A 22690-nucleotide genomic window follows, 5' to 3' on the forward strand; every position below is an offset into this window, starting at 1 on the left:
AATAAAAATTTTAGAGCCTAAGTAATACTAGCCTCATTGTAAATACTGAGTGGTTACGTGTGCTCTGTGGCTGCCATATTGGACAATGCTAACAGTATGTTTGAAAAAAGAAGAAAAAATATTTTAAGCTTCCTAAAGATCAGCGATTATCAAATATATATGCATATAAAATTCATAATGCCTATCCCAGTGTGCCATAATTTTCAGATGTGTGTATAACACCTGTGAATCTAGTTAAAATGTAAATTTCAACTAGTCAGAGGTGGATACTGAAAGGCAGCATTTTAATGGGCCCAAGGTGCTGCTGTTGCTGTTCTGTGGACCACATTTGACATGAGAGTGTTGCCTAAGCACTGGCAGTTCATTGTCATTTCCAAAGGATTTTAATTGGCAACTAAGTAGAGAGTAATTTAACATTTAATTCTGTACATAGGTGTTTATGATCCATTTTCCACCAAAGACCAACGAGACCAATTTGAAAATTATTTGACAAAACCAAATGTGAATCTTAATTTGGTCCTGAAAGCTGGCGAAGAAAATTCTGTGGTGCAAATATTTAGAAGGTATTAGTTTGATTGATTCATTGATTTCTTTTGTGCTGTTTGAATAATTTACTTATAAGAACATTTTGAAATGTAACAAAGAATGTTCATACACATTCATTAAGTGAGCCTTTCCTTAGCTGCTCTTTGATCTCTGCAGAATTGAATTCAAGTTGAAATGTGGCTTTCCCTCTTGATTGTGTTTGTACTTTTCATTCCTTTTGTAGGACTTTACTATCTATGTTTTCCTCCTGTTGAATTGAAAGAAACATAAATGCTGAAATGGATGAGTGAGCAGAGAGATGGAGCTTGGTTTAAAGCATGCTTCCAATCTGGCAAGGTCTCAAATGTTTGCATGCAAAGCAAAGCCCTCCTCCATCCCACCCACCCCCCACCGCTTCCCCTGGCTAGGAATTAATGAAAACCTAAGGCCTAAAATTTTTTTGTTTATTTATCAAGAGTTTATTTATAGTCTTTACTTTTAACTCTTCAGAGTCTTGGTAACCTAGCATATATGTAAAATCTCATATGTCCCAGCATATCATTAAACTGCAACAGGGTGGCAAGGTATTTAAATACATTTTAAAGATACTGTTATTAATTTAGTGATTCTTAGTCATGGATGATTTCACTCTGAAGTGGAAACCTGCTGCTGGCATACAATGGGAAGAAATCACAAATGCTACTCTACTTCATCATGCTCCTGTCGGTAACTCACTGAACCAACCATAACGCACAACAGGCTGACGTATCCCAAAATGCCATTAGTACCAAAGGTCAGAAACACTACTACCAAAACTACTCCAGGCATAGATTTTTGTTCCAGAAAATGTTTTATTTATATTTACTAAAGTGCAATTATCGATAAAGTAATAAGTCAGACATCGTACAACGGGCAGTGGTGTGTATGGGGTAGAACCGTGTGAGAATCAAGAAGGAATCTTGATTCTGCTCTTGCTCCACTGAGGCACTGGGCAAGTTATTGAGCCTCTCATAGTTTGTTATGGTTTGGATGAGTATCTCCACAATGGTCTATGCACTAATGGCATGGTACCCTGGATGATGTCATTAGAAAGTGTTGTGTGCTTAACAGAAGTGTGTCCTTTTGAAATGGCCTTGGACCAATGTGTCCATCATGTGACCTTCCTAAGAAACTGTAGGAAAATGAGTCTTCTCAGTCTTGGACTGAAAATTCCAGAATTGTAAACTAAATAAACTTTTCCTTATTTATAAGTTATGTACTTTTTGTTAGGTTAATTGCTTCAGGTAGCTAATACATCCTCTAGAAACATGACAATAAACACAGATTTTTTTTTTCTATGTTAGTTAATTGCCTCAGGTATTTCAGGATAGTAACAGAAAAATGACTAATAGAATAATGATAAGAATTTCAATCAAGAGTACTTCAATTGACTTGACATGCTATATTATGGAAAAGCAATGAGGCCTTGCTCTTTTTTAACAAACTCTTGGATGGGAAGATGGGAGTCCTATGCATTTGGAACTGCTTATCATTCATCATTTCTCAAAGATCTGGCTCTCACCAAAAAAGCTCTCGGGGTACCCTGCCCAGTATACTGATAGCCGTGGTGGCATAATGGTGGCCCATTCACAGTTGAGAGCAAATCTTGAACAAGCCTATTCATCTCAGCCTCACGGGGGGTGGGGGGGAGGAGACAAAACTATGGCTAAAATTAATTCCCATGTTCAACTCACCTTTCACCTCCCCTCCCTTGTCCTTCCCATCACATTGTGTAGAGAGAGCAATCAGAGGTTGTCTAAGGCACATTTGTCAGTGTCTGGATGATAGCTCTGAGCTGATTCTCCTTTTATCTCCTTCTCCTCTTCCTTAGCCTTTCTATTTTCAGGTTCAAAGAAAGAAGTCACTTTTGAGTTCTCTCTCCCAGAATCAAGTGATAGAAGACCCCAATTGCTGTAGAACTATTTCCATTTTGGATACTCACTGATTCACAAAGAGCCAGGGCTGTATGTTCTTTGTCCTGCTGGGCTCTCTGTATTTCACAGTAGGATGTTTCAGTAAAGCCAAGTAAACTCCTATAAATGACAGTGAAAAGATTCGAGAGCTGACCCACTCATTCTGTTGTGCAGCTGACCCCTTTGGATGTGATGGACAGGAATGACTCCCAAGAGTATGGCCTCAGAATAAAACAACTCAAGTGACTATTTGGTAGAAACTACTCTATATTAAACCACTGCCTCCATAATATACACATTATTCTCAGTTGCTCAAGAGAGCACCTTGCTATCATAAACAGGACAATATGGAACGAACCTATTGCTGTTAATATCTGTTTTCTTCCTTAAATGTAGATTTTCTGCTCCACATCTCATGACAGCTATCTTTGTGTGCTCACTACAACTGATTTTTATGGCAAGATACTCCTGAACTCTTCTTGGTGGCTGCTAATCGTTTTGCTATTGTCACTACAACTGAATGGCTTGGAAAAAGAAGAGGACCTACTGCATTTTGTAGAAACTCTGTCAAGATTAAGTAAATCGGTGGCTTTGTAATTTGGTGCTCAGACAAAAAGGACTTTGTGGTATTAAGTTTAAAATAAATTACTTAAAATAGTTTAATATTAGAGTAATGATTCCTTAACTTTGGTTAAATGGATTCTTTCAGTCTTAAAAGACAGTAACTAAGAAATCCAAGGTCCAAAGGATTCTTAGGAAGTCTTGGCATATTTTTGAAATATAATACTCTTGTAGAAAATGAATCTAACGAGATGTGCATTTATGGTTATGTATTTTTCAAAACATCTCTCCACTTATTGTGGAGAGCAATAGCATAAACTGAATCTAATCAGGAAGAAATAACCTGGTCCAGATCCTGTCCTTCAGTTACATAGTTATTTTACAATAGCAATAGCACCCCCCTGAGGGTCAGTTTTGATTTGAACTGGAGAACAGCAATATTCAGTTTATCCATTTCACAGGCTGACCAATAATCAAAATGAATCACGCATAAATGAGCGGGTCTGGTAATGTGACTACCATTTATTGTGTGTGTACATGATCATATAGCTTTTCGTTGAGCATTTCACATATGTTCTTCTCATTGAACCTGTACATAACTCTAAAAGGATCATTACATTGGCATCATCAGGCCTGGAAACCAAAGAGATGGTGAGCCTCAATGGCCTATGGAAAGTCTGGAGCTAGATTACCAGCTTGGGAAAATGGGCACTTGCATAGAGGACCAGTAAAATAAATACAAGGGGAAATAAATGAGAAATTTTGAAAAGAGAATCTGATACATTCCCAATGTTATAGTAATCATCAGAGGAGAAAAATCAGAACTGTTAGAAAATCTTATCCTTATTTCATGCTTCATTGTTACTGTATCTTCAATTATATGTGATAAAGACACCAAATACTTCAATACTTAGGGCATTTCAAGAGCTTAATCCAGATGCTTGTGACATATAACTGATAAAAACCTCAACTCCTCAGGTGGTTCTAAGGCACATATTTCTAAAGGCAAATCTCTACCCTGTCCAACAATAATAACATTTATTACAACTAAATGAGAGTTAGCAGTGATGATAATAGTCAACTGGAAAAGCACCGCCATTAAAGAAGAGTTTATTCTGCCCTGAAAGATTACAGAAGGCAAACCATAATTTAGAACTAGAGATACAAAGGGAGAGGTGAGTATCAAGGGTCACTGGTGCTTTAAAATAATCACTCCAATGCCTTCTCATAGATAGCAACATGTTTGTTCATTCTCCATTGGCTCTGGGTAAGTGGTCAACATCAATTTAGAAATCTTGGAAAGTCTAAGCAGAAATACAACAAATCATATAGCAGCAATTTTAGTACCAATGATAGTATGCATGGAGAAAGGAAGATGGATGTTTTTCCTATGAGCAAATAAATGAAGAGCTTTTAAGTCTCTGCCATTTCACTTTCTCTCGTCCCCTCTACCTCCATCACATTCCCAGGTTTTAAGCAAGGAACATTTGAAATTGAGTCTATTAGTGTCCAGGGAATTTGGATGTTGATAAAAATTCACAGTAACTGCTGACACCTCTGGCTTTCTTCAAATTCATAAAAGTGTGAATCTCTCTCTCTCTCTCTCTCTCTCTCTCTCTCTCTGTGTGTGTGTGTGTGTGTGTGTGTGTGTATGAATGTATGACAACCTAAGAAATATTAACAGAACTCCATTACTGGCTAAGTTGGCTGTTTGGCAAAAATCCAGGATGACAGATACATGGGTAAATGGAATTAATTAGTTAATTTTAATTAATTAATATATTTATTGCTTCAGTGTCTTGGAACATTTTCTTCCACAATTTTTAAACCAGGAATAGGGAAAATCTGGATATCAGAAAAGAGCCAAGCTACAAACACACTATTGATTGCCTTTTAAAAATGTAATACTGATATAAATCAGGAAAACTCAATCATTTTCTTTTGGCTATTAAGAAAAGTATCTTGGGCCACAAGTACTCAAGTTTACTTTGAATATTTCTTTCAGGCATGATAATTAATAGCTAAAATGCTCAGTGTCTTGGAAGTATAATTTAGGCTTCAGTGTGCTCATCTCACTGCTGAGAATGTGAGAGAAAATACAGACAAAAATGGGAGAATTCAGAGCATCGAACACTGAGTTACACATGCATCTTGTTCACATTACTGACAAGTGCAATCTTCTGAGCTATTTTCTGTCATCTGTCCATTAGGCTGCAATGCAATTATAGAGTAAGAGTCCCTTGCTGGGTATTTTTCTTTCTCCTTTTGGTGCTTTTATGGCCAGGGCTCAGGACTCTTGGTAGGAGACTTGAGAGATGAGAAAGAGAGCTAAGGGACTTTTTGAGAGAGTCTCTTTAAAGAAGCCAACCTTCTCTCTCTCTGCCCTTGATTCACCATCTGGCTCTGGGAGTTTGCTGCTGCACACTCCAGGACTGAAATTCAAATGCATGATTAGCCCCTCCATCTCCCATACCAGTATGCTTCCTAGGACAATCACTACTAGGACCAGATTCTAAAGAGCAACACAGGCTTAGTGTGAGTGAGAGGGAAGTACTCCGATAATTAAAATAAGAAAGGAGGCTCTACCCATGGTTTTTCACATTGCTCCCCTGAGCTAATGCTCATGAATTCGGGTTTAATAAACTTTCTGGTATATTCTCTCTGCCACCTCTTGCCATCTGGCCCTTCAATCACACCTAACAACATAGCACCACATAGACCAGATATCACGTTCATTATCTTGTGATTATTGGCAATCGCCCACAAAAAGGATTATGTTCCTTTCTTCCACTGGAAATCCTATGATATTTAACTTTAGTATGAACCAGTCAGGCAGCATTGTTCTAAGGTTTGCAAAAATAAAATATTCAGTGCATACTTAGTAAGTCTTCAGAAGCTTCCTATACTGCCCTAATCCTAAAGATATAACTTCTTTTCTCAGACAGAAGTCATAGATGCAATCTTTGCCTATAAACTGATGACAGTTATGAGAAGAGATTTCATTGAATGGTGATCCTGGGAGGCTAAACGGGAAGATGTTACCTGTAGGATAATGCTCATTCACTGGCCAGTTGTCCACCTGAAGCGTTGCATTTCCCCCATTCCTGGTGAAGCGCACAACATGGTATTTGCCATCATTGACAGGAGTTCTCTCTTCTTTGATGGAGATATCAACTGTGCCAATATTGAAGACAACTCCAATTTTCCCTTGTTCCTGTAATAAAGAAACACAAAGGGCATGATTGTCACTGACTACAGGGTTTGCTCCCTTTAAAGTTGATTCTCCAACTAGCAATAAACTTGTAGCTGCCCAAAGGGAGCTGTCAGTATGAAGTTAATAATAGTATCCTGTATTTCTCCATGGGCTTTCATCCTGAACATAAAAAAAAAAAGGTCTAAAGCCACCCAAATTGATTTGACTGGCTTCATACTACAAGTTACATCATTCAATGGCCTTTGGTGAATATATATGCTACCGTGGCAGAACTTCCCACCAGTTAGGTATGGTAATGAAAAGTTTATTCTGTGACATGGATTGGGCCTGTCTCCTAAGAGAAACTAATAAGACCCTGGATCCTGATTCAAGAAATATTAAAGATTAAAGAAATATTATTAGTCTGAATGCACATTTTGAAGCAAGTCAAGGCCAAGATAAAGAGTACTGAAATGTTAAAAGCCAATGGCAAAGAACAGACATTGTATACCAAATCCTTGATGATATTTTCTGCAGTTCAAAGGCACACTCAATCGTACTTTGAGGAAAGGGCAATGAAACTGAGCAGGAGTTTTTAGAAATGGTAACATTCCAGATTTGTAGTCGTATTGTTTATTTAATCTAGAGATAACATATTCATTCTGTAGCATTTGTCATACAGTAAAAGGCAATATTAATGGCTCAAAATTACTTTGGGGCAGAGAAATTTCAATGGATTCTAGAAGACACATTATAGCAATGAACATGAAGGTGATGGAGATGATGATGGAGGTGGAGATGAGCTCATCCACCTCCGGAGAAATGCCTGGAAATGCTGAACCATACCTAATAATGCCATTAAAACTCTTACTCTTTTCCATTAATAATGGTTATGACTAAGAGTTGGAATTGGCATTCATGATGAAACAAAATGAAAGTGGCTGTCCTGGTCAGATACAATCAGCTTCGTTAACCTTCTGGAACAGCATGACAGCTCTGCAGAGTATGAGAAGGGATGGAGTGAAAGATAAACGAGAGTGTTTTCCCTATCTCTGCAGTTGTCTGGCTTATTGACAATAGCCTGGGCACTAGATGGTAATAAAATTTAGTTGTCATTCTGACATTTACAAGGCTGAATCATAGTATTTTTTAAATCAGCCTTTCTCATCCACTATTTGATTTTTTGAGAAGTAGAAAGGGGGAAGGAACAAGGAAAGAAAAACAGAGAAAGGAAGAATGGTACAGTTAAAGACCAGATTCCATATCACTTAAGTTTTAAGAAATATTTTATAGATCCTCAGAGTTAGTATTCTTCTATCCATCCATCCATCCATCCACCCATCCATTCAATACATAAATGTAATATTAATATCTAGTATACTTAAGAATTAAGATCATTTGTGGGATAGTCTCTGGTTTCCATATATTTTGGAACAATTCATTTAGTTTCCCAGGATGTATGCTTTCCTCAACTTGCCTTTTATCTACTTTGCCCCTTACTATCTAGATGCATCTCAAAGCTGACAAAAGAATGAAAGAAAGAAAGAAAGAAAGAAAGAAAGAAAGAAAGAAAGAAAGAAAGAAAGAAAGAAGGACCAGTACACAGGAATCTTGCTCTTAGAAGGGAATAATTAAGACCGACTGATGAATCATGTTGTTAGCACTCAGAAAAGCAGAGTCAGGGTAAACATTGTTGCTTCCTTTGTGCCCATAGGCCTGGGATATAAAGTGTTGTCTCTATTTCTCATTTTCTAAACCCTATAGAAAGTGATCCAGTTCATTCCCACATGATAACTAAGCAGAATTATTTCCTAAGCCTCTGTTTATTGGTATCAATGTGATCTCATATTTCTTTTGGTTGGTTTGGTCTCTCTATATTAAATAACAGAACCTATCACTGGGAACTATGTATGGAAAGGATAATATGAGGGTAGGGTCTTTGTTGCAGTGTTCATGATCATGATGAATAATACTATGATGCATTTCATCCTTTTAATTCATGATACTCAGGGAATTTGGAAATGATGTGACTTAACTGTTCTATATCAGACAGGTGTCATTCATTATTCATTTCTTTAAGGATGTGGGAATGAATAGGTAGGTGGGTGTTAATGCCCTCGCAGGGAAATAAGCCAGGGTATAAAAGCCTGAATCATCAGATGCTTACAGAATGACAGAACTGGAGGAGTTAAGAAACCACAATCTCTGATGCCATTACTCCTCTGCCCACCCTATAAATGTGGGCTGTTTATTTCATTGTGGCTCTTCCGTGAGAAACTACTACATAAATCCTGTATGCGTGGAAAAGCCTGCCAGTGATTCAGTTCACCTATGAGTCACTAATTAATCATGGAAATAGAACAGTGTTAGTGTTCTAAAGGGAACGGGGACCTCAGCGCTCTGCAGCCTTCAATGACAGAGGAGGCAAAGGACAGTTCTGGCTCAGTGAGTTACATGATCTACGAGCTAGATTCTTGGGCAGATTTTCTGTAAGATCCATAATAGATTCAGGACAAGAAAAAGGTTTCACCTCTGCCGGGATAAATATTTGGTTCTTATCTGAGGTGCCATACATTTGAATTAGGATTTCCAAAAGGTCTTCTGTCAGCACATTGCCAAATCCAGTGTAGACCCTCACCCAGATGTTCCTTTTTGCTTCCCACAGTGGTAAAGGTGGCTGTGTTAGACCTCAGATGTGGTCTCTTTATTCACAGTCAATATGACTTCATTATTATCTCCTCCATGTCATTTGTCATGGGACCACAGTGGCATTATAATCTGTGGCTAACTGCTTTGTTTCAGTTCATTAGCAGTCATGGAAGCCTTGTGGCAAATACCCATATAGTTGCCCAGGCTTGAATCAATCATATGCAGCTGCCACGAGAATAAACTCCCATGGTTTGTGTGCCTACAGAAGTAAGAAGCGGAGGATAAACACATTAGCTTCCTGTCATCCCACCCTGACCTTGCGGCAACTTACTTAACTATTCTGAACCCATTTTTTTTTTTTTTTTACAACATGCTATGGGGCAAGAGTCCACTTTCACATTCTTCAAAGGACTATTATAATGAAATGATATGGCTTATGAGATGAATACTGTAGTACTTTTCTCTCTTACTAATGTGTACTTGTGCACATGTCTGTTTGTAGGTGTGTATGCACAGTGTAGAAGCTAGAAGATAAGTGACAGCTATTTTCTTTGACACAGAGCCTCTCATTGACCTGGAGCATACCAATTAGACTATATTGAATGGCTTGTGTGCCCCAGAGATCTTAGACCCTTTGTCTCCCAAGTACTGGAGTTAGAGACACATGGCATTGTGCCTGGGTTTTGATGTGGTTGCTAGTGATTAGATTCAGGTCCTTCTCCTTACGAGGCAAACACTCTACTAATTAAACTATCCTATCCTCCCCATATAATCGTACCTAATAAAATATGGATACATAATAATATTTTATTAATAATTAATAATTATCATACCTATGGCATGAGAGATGGATAAAAATCAGAGGAGAGTGCAGTCAGTCATTTGTCCATAGAAAAGAATGATCTGTCATTATTAGAGAATTCAGTAGAATGATCGTGCACGGATTTCAGCAGAGTACTGGAGAATATAACCCCTGGCACCTAAAAATGCATGACCTTTGCAGTTTGTCTTAAAAAAAGAAGGGGGGTGTGATGAGAGGGAGGGGGAAATTTCAATCTTTGAAGCCTGTTGTGTGGATTATATGTGAAGCATCTGCCACATGGCTATGCAGACTTCCAGGCTTCAATATGTCAGTCCTTTCTCTTCTTGTTAGTATAATTGAAAGTAGTAGTGTGAGCTACGGGCTGGTTGGCTTGGCAGGCACTGCCATCAAGGTCTATTGTAAAAATAAATGTAAATTTTAGCAAACAGAACTTTTTTTTCAAGCTTGATTTCCTGTCACAATTTGGTAGTTTCTTCCTATCCACATTCCTGTGTTCATTTTATAAGCCTCTTGAACACAAGCAAAATGTAGTTGCAGAAACAACACAGCTATAAATTTTAATAACTCCAAACCCATCACCATTAAAGTTGCTACTGAAGCAATCGCTTCAATCTTTGTTCTCTTTTAATATTAAAAACAAAGACAAGTGGTAAATCAGAAGGCATCACCAATCATGTTCAAGTACAGTCAGGAGAAAACCTGAATGGTTCAGGAACATCAGCCTTTTCACGGTCAGTAAGTCATTCTTTATCAAGAGTGCCTATTTTGGAGCCTACCTGGTTCCTCAAATGAGCCCAGATTCAGCTACTTGATCCTTAATCAGCCACATTATGATTAATATGGCTGACATAACCCTAGAGATGCTGCAAGCTCTAGGGTCAGACTTTAGGAGCAGAAATATACAGGGGCAAGAGAAAAATAATTCAAGAATGAAGAAAGAGTTCGCCAATGGCCATTTCTCTATTTGTTCCACAGTGCCTCTAGGGAAGGCAGAATGCACCATCCCCTACTTCAGAAAATTGCAGCTGACAGGAACAAAACGGAGATTCTCAAATGTATGCCCGGGAGACGTGCACTGGAAACATCTCTCAATGGTGTCACTGTTAGGCTTCCCACAGAATTGTTTGTTCAGTGCTAGTCCATAACACAATGAAAGTGATGTGTAAATGATGCTCCTGTACTTGTGCACAAGGCCCTGGTAATATTCTAGTGCACTTTCTGCAACACAAAGTAGTTCACGGTTCTGCTCACCACACTTTCTAGTTCTCCTATTTGCTCACAGTAAGGGCAACATTCTCCATCCATTTGTGATGGATATGTCCAGGAGTCCAGGATCAAGGAACTGTCCCTTGTTGAGCCAAACATATAACTTCTGGTTTGAGACTTGCCAGTGTCCTCCCACTGCTGTGAATCACCGTCCCCAGCAAATTCTTGGTAGTGGTTGCTTTGTCATTTTGGGTCACTGAGGGAGAGTGGCACCAAATTAATTGGCAATGAACACGGCTGGGGAACAATACTTATGTGCTTTGAGTACAGAGTGTTCCAGGCTATCACTGTTTTGTGACTGCCACAGCCTGAATACTCAGTGTATATTTTTAAGTGGGACTATTTTCCAGTTTCTTGTAATTACCCACTATTGAATATATGTGTCAAGAACAGTGTTTAAGACCAGAACCTGAGTCTGTCTAACTTGAACTCATGGATTTTTCACTGAGGCACATTTCTGCCCCATGTATTATGTGTTGTAGTCCAATTTCAGTCATGTCTTTTCATGACAACGATTTGTTCTGAGGGTAATGTACCTGGGTGATACAGTCAATGCACACACATCACGCAGTAGGCTTGCACTATCTAAAACAAAAATGATGTCGCCAAGTGATAGCAGTGTCACAGGATTACATTTCTTCATCCTGTCTCTGTCGACTAAAATGCCACTCTATAATATAAGAATATATTTATGTAAAAAGTTATTCTTTTGTATAATATACACTTCATGTCCACTTCAATGCCAGCCATGTAATCTAATTTTTATATTCAAAGAATCTTAATTACTAGGTCCTTTACCAGAGCTCAGTAAATGATTTTTAAATAAATGATGAATTGAAGTGTGTGGTTGTAAATTTTAAAAATGAGTGTCTTTGCCTCTAGAGTCAAAACAGAATTTGAATATTATCAGCTAAAACAGATCATTATAAATATGTTCAGATTTTGTACAATAAAAGCAAAGCATATATTTTCATTTTGCTTACAACGATGATGTGCAAACACATAAGATGATGGGGTATAACTTACCTGATTCACTAGATAATTTCACTAGATAATAAGGGAGGATTTTATTAATACTCTTTGGAATAAAATATTCTCCAGTCAGTGGAACACAGTTTGAGTATTTTCCTGCCTGTCAGCTATCTTTCTGGGAACATCATGAACTTACTTTCTTAATCAGATGATCTCCTTTTTCTATACCCAGGTCAACTATTAGTTAATGGGCACTGAGGATGCACATTTTGTGTGTGGAGCTACATTCTACTAAAGGAATGATGATAGAATGAATGAAACAGAGTATCTTCTTCAAGAAATCTCACAGGGAGAAGCAAGACTTTGGAAGCCACCCAACTCCCAGGATCCCAGCCATGATAGTGTGGACTGCCATTGCCATCTGCTCACAACGTTCTCTACCCATTTCCTTGAAAAGACTGAATGAGGCCATTGTAGAAAGGTCAGGGAAGAAGAAAATATCTGCTATGCATTCTAAAACAAGTTCTGATTGAGATTCATAAAAATGGAGGCCAGTTGAGGCTCCACATTATTTGCCCCATGTTAAGTTGGGCAGATCTCTCAATTCTCTGATTCTGGAGTTATCTTTATAAAAGTGAGGAGCATATTACATAGACACAGTAATATCTTCATTAAATGGTGTTTACTGATTGAAATAAATAAAACCGTGAAAAATGTGAAGTGGGTAGCCTCTACAAAGACTAATGTAATGATGATGTTATTCGAAGGGCAAAAGGATGATGATGAGTGATGATGACTCTGAGGATAATCAGGTGAGAAATTGTCTTACATGTAACATACAAACAACAGCACTGGCCATTTATTGTGGATGCTGTTCATTTGGAATGACTATATCTCATTCAGAATTGGCTCTCGGATCGGTACAAATTGTCCTCAGAAAATTTCTATTTAATGGTATAAAAACTAATTCTGTTTTCCTAACTCTGTTTAAGTTGCAGTGACCTCTGTACCTGCTCCACAAAGTTATAGTGACCGCTCCTCCTCCTGTGCTTTAGCAAGTGTTCCGCTGATTCCTGCTTAAGGGAGGTCAATCAATTAAAGGGGATTAAATGTACAATCTGAAGTGCTAACAGAGGACCAAGGGAGATAAGGCTGATAAATAGCTCGACAGCTCCATCTCTAAAGCTAAGCAAATTTTTAAAAGAGTAAGAGAGAGAATAAGGATGACAGATTAAGACAGCAGGAACTCTGACCTGAAGAGAAGAGAGTCAAGAGAGGACATAGTGACTTGTCCAAATAAACAAGATGCAAGACACCACAATTTTCATTATCACTAGTAACAAATGGCATCCTAAGTCACTGTGTCCTTTAAGTCCCTCCAAATGTCTGCTTCTCAGCCACTGGCTTATTTGGTAGCAGAGTTTAAACACAAGATGAAAGTAATTGTTCATTTCTGTGGGAGATCCAGTGTTTTGCCAAGACCTGGTGCAGGTTCTTGGCAGAAATCAGGTGACAGCTGGGAAGGTAGGGCTCACAAAAACCCAACACAGATTACCATCTCCTACAAATGCCTCACCCCCACCCCCACTCCAAATCTCTGCTAGATCATTAAGGATCACCAGTAGCCTCAGTAGAAACCTCAAACTCTCTGCTCACAGGAACAGAATTACAGCTAGAAAAATTAGGAAACACACTTCAAGTCACCTAGAATTCTCCTAAAGTACCTTGTATCATATCAACATGCCAATAAAGCCTGGTCCCAGAACCAGGACTTGGCATTCCACAAGGAAACATTAGAATTTCAAATGTTGGGTCTAATGGCAGACCTTCTAAACCAGAAACTTTGGGCTGGATCTTGGTGAATTCTGAGTAAGGCAGTGTGGTGACACGCGTGTATATGTAAGTTTGAGGACTGCTTTCTTACATTTGTGTCTCTATTCTGCTTGGGCTTTGGTTAACCAGAGCATGATTCTGGTCCCAAGAGCATCTGGTAATATCAGCATATATGTTTTATCTGTCATAAATGGAGTCATGTGCTACTTGCATCTAATGAATTCATGCCAGTCATACTGCTAAATATTCAACAAGATACAACTATATGGCTCATAACATCAATAGTAGTACTATTTAAAAACTCTACTAGGAATATAAATTCACAACAAATCTGCATGGTATTTATTCATGACTACCATTACTACACACACACACACACACACACACACACACACACACACACACACACACACTCGAGCACACATGCATGCATACTCGACTCCAGAGGCCCAGAATACAAGGTAAGCAATAAGCATCATTAATAATGTCTGTCTCTTCTCCTCATCTACCTGTTGGTCAAATGCCTGCTCTATAGATATGACCTTGGATTGAAATTTCACATAACTTGTAGGTATATTTTACTTGATCTGTGCTAATTCTTTGATATGGTATTTTGACTCTCTTGCCTACTAACTCAGAGCTGGTACTACCTAAAACATTCTCAGTACATCTCCATTGCACAATAATCTCATCTGCTTGTCCCAAGTCCTTGTCAACTCTTGATCTTTGACCTCAAACTGGGTATTTTTAGTCGTTTTCTGCAAAGATGTGTGACCAACTCTGAGGAAGTTGCATGGAAGAAATTCTTCCTTGGAAGCAGATATCTGGGCCAAGGGATGATGAGCAGAAGGTTCCTTGTGTGCAAGTATCAGGGAACACATAGTAACCCGTGGGACCCATGCTGTGGTTGAATAGAAACTTCCTCACTTATAGGTGACAGCGGTATTAATGCTATGGTCTCAAGGTGAATGGACATTTGTGAATATGAACACCAGACAAGCATGCTTTTCTCTAATAAGCAAGACATTCTCACTCACTCCCAGAGATAAACCCCTGTAGAAACTATGATTTTTTTAGCTGAGGAAAAATGTTCTGGCATGTACATTTCAGAACTGAGATTCAAAACAGAGTGTAGGTTGTGGCAGCTTTCTAAATAACTTGTTTGAGGAAGAAATATACAAATTTAGAGAAGACACATGGACCTGGATCAGGGATGAACAGATTAGTCTATGAATCTAATTGTGTAGCAGTTTTGTCAATAAAGTTTTACTGGGACAGGTTTATTCTCATCAATACCCCCCTTTTCTCTGTTGTTAATGGGTGCCTTTGTACCACAGCTGCAGAGTTGAACAGCTTTAGGTCATGTGGCTTATAAGCCCATCTTATTTTGTTCATTCTCTGATCCTCTACTGAGATAGCTTTCTGGTCTTTGTATGTATCCTCATGTTGACCAATAGACTATGTTTAAATATTACAAATAACTCAAGTGAGTATGGGAGGGTCAAATGAAGAAGATGTACCGTATATATTCATTAAAATATTTCAGATACATCTGAGTGGGAGTTTTAGGTTCTCTCCATGCATGTTTCTTGGTTGTCTAGGGGGGCAGCATAGGGGGAAAAGAGGGAGGGGTTTGGGAGGAGGTGAGGGATGAGGCCACAGCCAGGATGCAAAGTAAATAAACTGTAATAAAGAATAAATAAAAAATAATAAAAAAGAAAAAAACTTAAGCAAAATAAAACAAACATACAAAAATATTGCAGATACTTCTAGACTGACCCAGTTTGTTCTGGACTGACCCAGTCCATCCCTTATTCTTTCTTACTTTTCACAGGGACAGGTATAGAAAATCCTGGGAATGCGGTATACGGAAATAAGAAGTTACAAGCTAGAGCAATGAAGGTTTTACTCCAGGCCTTTCTCACTTCAGGCCCCAAATTTCATTCCCCCAACAAAATAAACCCAAGTGCATGACACTTAGCACAACACACAGAGATGGGATTCCATCCAACACCAACCACTTAACCTGAGCCTCTAGGAACTGGCTCCCAGTGAATCCTAAGCTTGTCTTATCACCTGATGCCTATCTGGTCATAAACCCTCTTCATGGAAATTGGCATGTGTCAGAGAATTCCTGTCTCCCTGGGATGAGGCATGTTGATAAACGGTGTATCACAAACCCCCTTTGCAACTATCATCTGGCAGATAGAGTATAGTTCTAATAAGGGGAGACAGGGTATATAAAGAATCTGCCAATTAAGCATGAAACTAATCTGTTTTGGATCCCACGGAGGGGGGTCCGGACACTTAAAGCAGTTCAGCCTTACACTGTTTGAAGACGGTCAGCTGTGGATGCAGAGAAATAAATTAGAGGCTTCTGGCAAAAAAAAAAAAAAAAAGAAAAAGAAAAAGAAAAAAAATGAGAGTAGCAAGTAACAGTCTGGTAATAGAAGAGAAAGGGAATATTTGTAAGTTATTAAAATTGTAATGCTATGACACTACTCCCAGAAAGTATGTCTAGTTCTGAGAGTAACTCATGTACATGTTAAAGACTGGAGACCCTAAAAGACAACACACATCACTCAGATGTTAGAATTTCAATCTACTCTGTTAGATGAAATGAGAGGGAAGAACAGCATTACAACACAATGAATTTCTCAGTCTCCGGGGGCCCAGTGCATCTTCAAGACACTTGACAACTGGTGAATAATGGTGCTCTCTCACTCTACCTGCAAGGAGATTCTACCATGCTATCATCTTGAAATGAACACACTAAAATAAGGGCTCATTTTTCCTTTCCTAGTTATTGTAAACCAAATGGCCAGGAGACACTCATACATCAGTACTGCTTGTCTGCACACAGGGACCGTGGGGTGTGTGTCCCGGAAATAGTGTTACTGCTAAGTATTTCATACAGGTGAGGTTTTGTGGTCATCTTGTTCGTCAAATATCACCACTATCACATTCCCTCTTGGTTCAAATCAGCACTTCTAATTCAAAAGGTTGATTATGAATTACACCCAATCACACTTTTAAAAAGCAACAGAGAGAAGGAAAAGATGAAATTTAAACAGCTGAAGAACATCGTGAGAGGCAGGACACTGACATCCATGACAGAATCAAAGCCTCCACAGGCCTTTGAACCCCAGACAGAAGCATGAAAGGGAAAGCACTTTCCCTCAGCCACAGTGGGTTGAGTGAAGGTGGCCCAGATCCAGGACTTAAAATCATGTCTAAGGAGCTGACTTGTATGTGTTTGGGAGTCTCCTACAACATCCGCAGGGATCAGTTCACAGCTTCGTGTTCTTTCTTTTAGGACTTAAAAAAATTAAGGATATGAGTATTTTGTCTGTATACTACGTACAGAGGAGGGTGTCAGATCGCCTGGAACTATAGCTGTGATCTTGGTACTTGAAATTGAACCAGGGCACTTTGGAAGAACAAATACACTTAAGAACCCTTCCTCCACCCCATGCAATGTGTTCTTAAAGAGAAATCATCAAGGACCCTGGCTTCTAATTTCAATTTGCTTCTTGAATTTAGTCTCCGTACCATAGTCGCAGTTTCGGTCAAATGGACAAATGTGCTTGGGAGAACAGAACACCATCCTTCCTCTATCATGGTGTGCTACATGAACCTTTAGCAAGCAAGGCCCAGGGTCAGATACTCAATTATCCATGCTGTGTACACTGAAACTACACACAATACAGCAAGCATTCTGCAATGGCACTTAAACAGCATAGTCTTTCTTCTTTGTCTTTATGAGTACCTTACAATTTTATTTATCAATAGTAAGATGAGAAACAATTGATTCCAGAAGGTCAAGAAACATTGTCAGAAGAGCTGAACATCTGTTTGTGTCCCTGTTTGTGTGTGTATGCACACACACACACACAAACACATTTAAACATTTCATATATCCAAATGCTGCATCCTCTGATCTCCTTTAAGTAACTCCAGAATGACTCCACAGAAAATGAGACGTTCTTTTTCAGTCAAAGGACAGGCTTAGTCCAGTTATAATCTAGACCTTATACATGGCCCCAAAATAGTAGAACCTCAAGCTATCACAGCTTGTCCTCTCTGAAATGTGAATGTACCACAGTCTTGAACTCAGAACAATTAGGCTTTAGGGTAAACCAAAAAGTGAGGTGATCTAGTGGCTATGTTTGCTCTACTGAAAGTAGTCAGTGTTTAGGGATTATATCGATAACCCAGAGACAGAACAGATTTTCTTAGCGCAGCTCAGAGAGGAATGGGGCAGCCTCTTGAACAGTAACAGGGTTATTTATTTGCAAAGAATAAATTCCTTTCAGCCATAAATCAGGATTCATAGTGATGGATGCAGACCCACAGGCATGCCCTCAAACAGCCATCTTTGATCACTCAGGTTTCTCTTCCACTTTGCAGCGAACAGTGAAATTAAACATTTGCATAGATTTTTAAGTGTTGTACATATTTGTATGTGAACTTCACAGCATGTGTGTATGTGGAGAAGGGATGGGTTCATATATGCAGAGAGGCTAAAAGAAGGCGCTCAGTGTCCTCCTCTACCCACTCCCTGCCTGGTTCTTTGGCTGCAGGATCTCTTGCTAAAACCGAAACTCTTATTTTTTAGCATATGTGATACTATACCTCATTTTGATGTGGGCCCTGTGATATCAGTCCTGGTCCTTATATTTGAACAATAAATACTTTTCCTCAGTGAGACCTGTCTCTAGCTTCTCAATGTTGCTTTGTAAGAGGACTGTTTTCTCCTTAGTGAGAAAACAGGCTTTTATTGTAAGGGAAGAAAATAGCTTTTATTTTATATTTCCTCCTAGATATGTGTGTGTGTGTACGTGTGTGTGTGTGTCTGTGTGTCTGTGTGTGTGTGTATTTAAACACACAATACTCAATAAATGTTCAGGTGAAACTCAACACAACAGTGAAAGTACCTTTGCATTGGCCTGCATCAACACTCTAGGTAACACAGAAATTACCTAGCTTGGTTATCTCCAACCATGGTTCAGTTTTTGCAGTGGGTCTATTTTAGGAGAGAGCTTTTGAAAATGAGATGTGCCCTAGGCCTTTCAAGGGACTAGAGGTGCTAATTTATTTCTCATAGCCTGCCAGTGAGTCCTTGGCATATTCGCCATCAGGCTTGTGCTTCTTGAGAACTTGCTCTATGGACTTAGAAATAAGGGGTTCAAAATCCATTACCAAGACCTTTAAACCACTGTGATTCTTTATTTGTACTAGACTCCAACTGAACTCATAAAAATTTTGCATGCAAGTTGTATAATGATTAGACACTGCCCAGAACACTTTGACAGAAACTAAATAAATACACCAGGAATTGTTCATCCTTCTAGGGTGTAAACTAGACTTTAGCTTGGTGGCAAGAAAACTTTGATAAATTTTAATTGCTCGTTAGCTGTACATCCAGGGGTAAGTGAAAAGGAAAAGGAAAAGAAAAAAATAAGAGAACAAAGTTTTTAATATCAACTTACACTTAGCAAAATAAATCACCACAAAATAATGAGCACAGAACAAACAAGCACTGACATCCCAAAACGCTGTGTGTGTGTATTATGTCCATGTAATATTAGTAATAAAAATTCCAGAGACTGGAGATTAATATTCATTATATACCCTTGAGGACAAAAAAAAAATCTCCCCTATTTGTAGTGGTTGGCCAAGGATAGAAAAAAAGTGTGGGTATGTAAGTATATTCTTAATTTTTTTTCTTCATATTGTATGCTAAATCCCCAAGCCCTGTGATTAAACTTGGAGTAGGCGTATTTAAAGGAAAATAAGTCACATGAGGGTTACCTTGTAAAAAGAAACAGTGAAGCAGTGACTCTCCATGCTGTAGTAAGGACACAGCAAGTAGGCAAACATCTGTTAATCAGGAAACGGGCCTGTTTCAGAAACTGAAATTAATTTAGCCTCCAGAACTATGAGAAATAAGCATTTATTTTCAAAAGTACACAATCAGTAATAGTAAGTCATAGCAGACCAAGCTGACCAACGTTATAGAATGTATTTTGACAGAGGTACTTGAGGAGATAAAGGTGAGCAGGAGAAGCTTCGATGTTAAAAACTCTTAGTTTAGAAATAAAATTCAATGGATAGAAGAGGGAAATAGGAAATATTAATATAAAAGATTCTTACAAATTAACAAGGTTGTATTATAATAAAAACTCACTAAAATTGGCTGAACTGAAATACCCAAATGGCAAGGCAGACAGAGTTTTGGGCTCAGTGTAGCCAAACACAGAGATGGAAGCTAAACAACAAGAAGGGCCCTATGGAAGAGGCTGAAACCTCACTCAGAAGAGCAAACAGGATAGACACAGGAAGAAGGAGAAGACAAGGAACAGGACAGGAACCTTCCACAGGGGACTTCTGAAAGACTTTACCCACCAGGGTATTGAAGGAGATACTGAGACTCATAATCAAACTTTGGGCAGAGTGCAGGAAACCTTATGAAAGAAGAGGGAGATAGGAAAACCTGGGGTGGGAGAGGGACAGGAACTCCACAAGGAGACCAACAGAACCCAAAAAAATCCTGGTCCCAGGGCAGCCTGCAGAGACTAAGACTCCAACCAAAGGCCATGCATGGAGAGGAAGTAGATCCCCTGCTCAGAGGAAGCCCATAGGTTACTCAGTTTCCAAGTGGGTTTCTTAGTAAAGGGATCAGGGGTTGTCTCTGACATGAACTTAGTGTCTACCTCTTTGATCACCTCTCCCTGGGGAGCCAGTCTTGCTAGGCCACGGAAGAAGATGATGCAGCCAGCCTTTATGAGACATGGGAGGCTAGGGTCAGATGGAAGGGGAGGAGGTCCTCCTCTATCAGGGCACTAGGTAAAGGGCATACAGGGAGACGCGAGAGGGTGGGTGGAACTAGGAGCAGATGAAGGAGCGGGCTACAGCAGGGATACAAAGTGAATACATCATAATCAATCAATCAATCATTCAATAAATAAATAGGAAAAAAGAAGAAAAAAGCCAACCTGAATGAAAGTCCTTGGTCACATGACAGAATGAAAACCTGTCTTAATTTTTCATGATTTTTTCCATATTCATTCTAAGAAGATGTTTTGTGATGTTCTAGAACCTGAGCTATAAAATGCATAAAAATAAAAAAAAATTAAGGTTTGCAAACTAGCTAAATCTTAAAGGTTTTTTTCTTTCCTACCCAAAGGGCCTTTTCTGCAGCTTTCACCTAATGTTTTCTTCATGATAGCACAATTATATTTATGAGACTTAAAAAGTATAAATTCCGGATAAATATAAACAAACCCCCTTATTTTCAAAGTGTACCCATGGTTGCTCTTGCTTTCTCATGAAGGCATCTCTCTTAGAACGGAAGATCTGTGGCTACTTAGATAGGATATAGTTTGTGATGCATCAAGCACTGTCCCTGGCCAGGACACCGGTGATCATCCAGAGATACCGCAGCATTATTGTTCCAGGAGATATTTGTGATTTTTAATATTGATAATTTATTACATCCATCTTCAGTGGTTCCCATGAGAAAAACAGAAGCAGGAATTGTAGCAAGAAGAAAGTAAAAATTTAATGGGGTGGGAGATAGAAATAAGGACACAGACTAGGAGACTGAATGAGCAGGAGTAAGCTCATCCACACAGACTCATCACTTCGCAGATCCTTAAATGGGGTGGATCTACCCACCCACTTGGCTGTGTGTTGGCTTTAAGGGTGTCTCTTCGGGCACATGTCTAGAGAAAAACATCTCAAAAAGCTAGCCACAGAACAAACCGAATCCTTAGTAGACAGTAAGATAAACTTCTGGGTTGATTGCTAGCGGACACCAGTTCCATCTCTGCTCACCAGGCTACAGAACCAGTGATCGGTGCATCTATAGTTGAGTGCATGTACCTTTACACTGTGAAAGATAGAAGGCCATGGATGTCACTGGCAGGAACAATACATAATGCTTCTAAATATAGAAGAAACAGTTGTTTCAAGAGTGGCAGCTATTAACCTGTTTTTCTTGTTTGTTTGTTTGGTTGTTTTTTCCTCACTGGCTACTTACTAGTTGCTCTGTATAACATAAAAACTTTCAAATGTGGAGCCCACAGATTCACCAGGCCTTTACAAGTATTGTACTTTTAAGAGAGACAGTGCATAATTTTCATGTAAAGTATTTTTCAGTAAAATCAGAAGGTTTCTCTGGAAGTGTTGATGTCTTAGAGTTCTTTGAGCATGTATGTGTGTAGGGAGGGGTCCATTTACGTAACACAGACTGACTTATAATTTGTGATTCATTGGCTTAGACTTTCTTAGTCTTTGGCAATACTAAGCCATATAAATTGAGGGTTGTTTAGTAAAAAAAAAAAAAAAATTAAAAAGGGTAAAATGTCAAATATCAGGCTAATAATTCTGTAGTGTAATGAGCCGGAACTGACAAGGAGAGAAAGGGGAGGGTTCTGTTGGCCACAGTGCTCATCATGCCCTGCTGGTTTGCAGAGGCAAAACATGAATTGTGTTTCTCTTTCATCAAACTTGCTCAACTCCATTTTGTTGAAAGAGCACCCTTCTTAAATTACAATCACAACAACAAAGATTGGGAGTGGCAAAGGACTCAAGAGAAATGAAGAAAAGCACCATTTTTGAACATTCTATTTCATTTTAATAACTTCTATTACCTGATTTCCCTCTGTAGATTCTCTTGGGTTTATAGGCCTCTTAATGTACCATGGTAATGTTAAGCTTTTGAATAAGACTGATCTGACTTTGAAACTTTCCTGTCTTGTGTTCTTGATCATATTTCATAGAGATTCTCTAGGAGTCAACACTTTCATCCTCAATGTTGGGAAAATATTATCTACCATGAAAAGCTGTTACAATGATAGAACAGTATATGCAGATACCTAGCATGTATTCAGTATCCCTTTTGAAGTGTTG

At 38.8% G+C, this 22690-nt stretch overlaps 1 protein-coding gene across 4 annotated transcripts in view; it reads right to left on the reverse strand.

The window, feature by feature from the left end:
* Nrxn3 (neurexin 3) overlaps nt 1-22690 on the reverse strand; it is a 1537891-nt gene that overhangs the window by 156986 nt on the left and 1358215 nt on the right. For all 4 annotated transcript variants that reach the window (XM_055593211.1, XM_055593213.1, XM_055593214.1 and 1 more), the window contains one exon: nt 6081-6252. In XM_055593211.1, the coding sequence (XP_055449186.1) occupies nt 6081-6252 (172 nt within the window). The remainder of the gene's footprint in view (nt 1-6080; nt 6253-22690) is intronic.

The sequence above is a fragment of the Psammomys obesus genome, unplaced genomic scaffold, assembly GCF_907164565.1.
Source record: "Psammomys obesus unplaced genomic scaffold, mPsaObe1.curated_primary_1811, whole genome shotgun sequence".
NCBI lineage: Eukaryota > Metazoa > Chordata > Mammalia > Rodentia > Muridae > Psammomys > Psammomys obesus.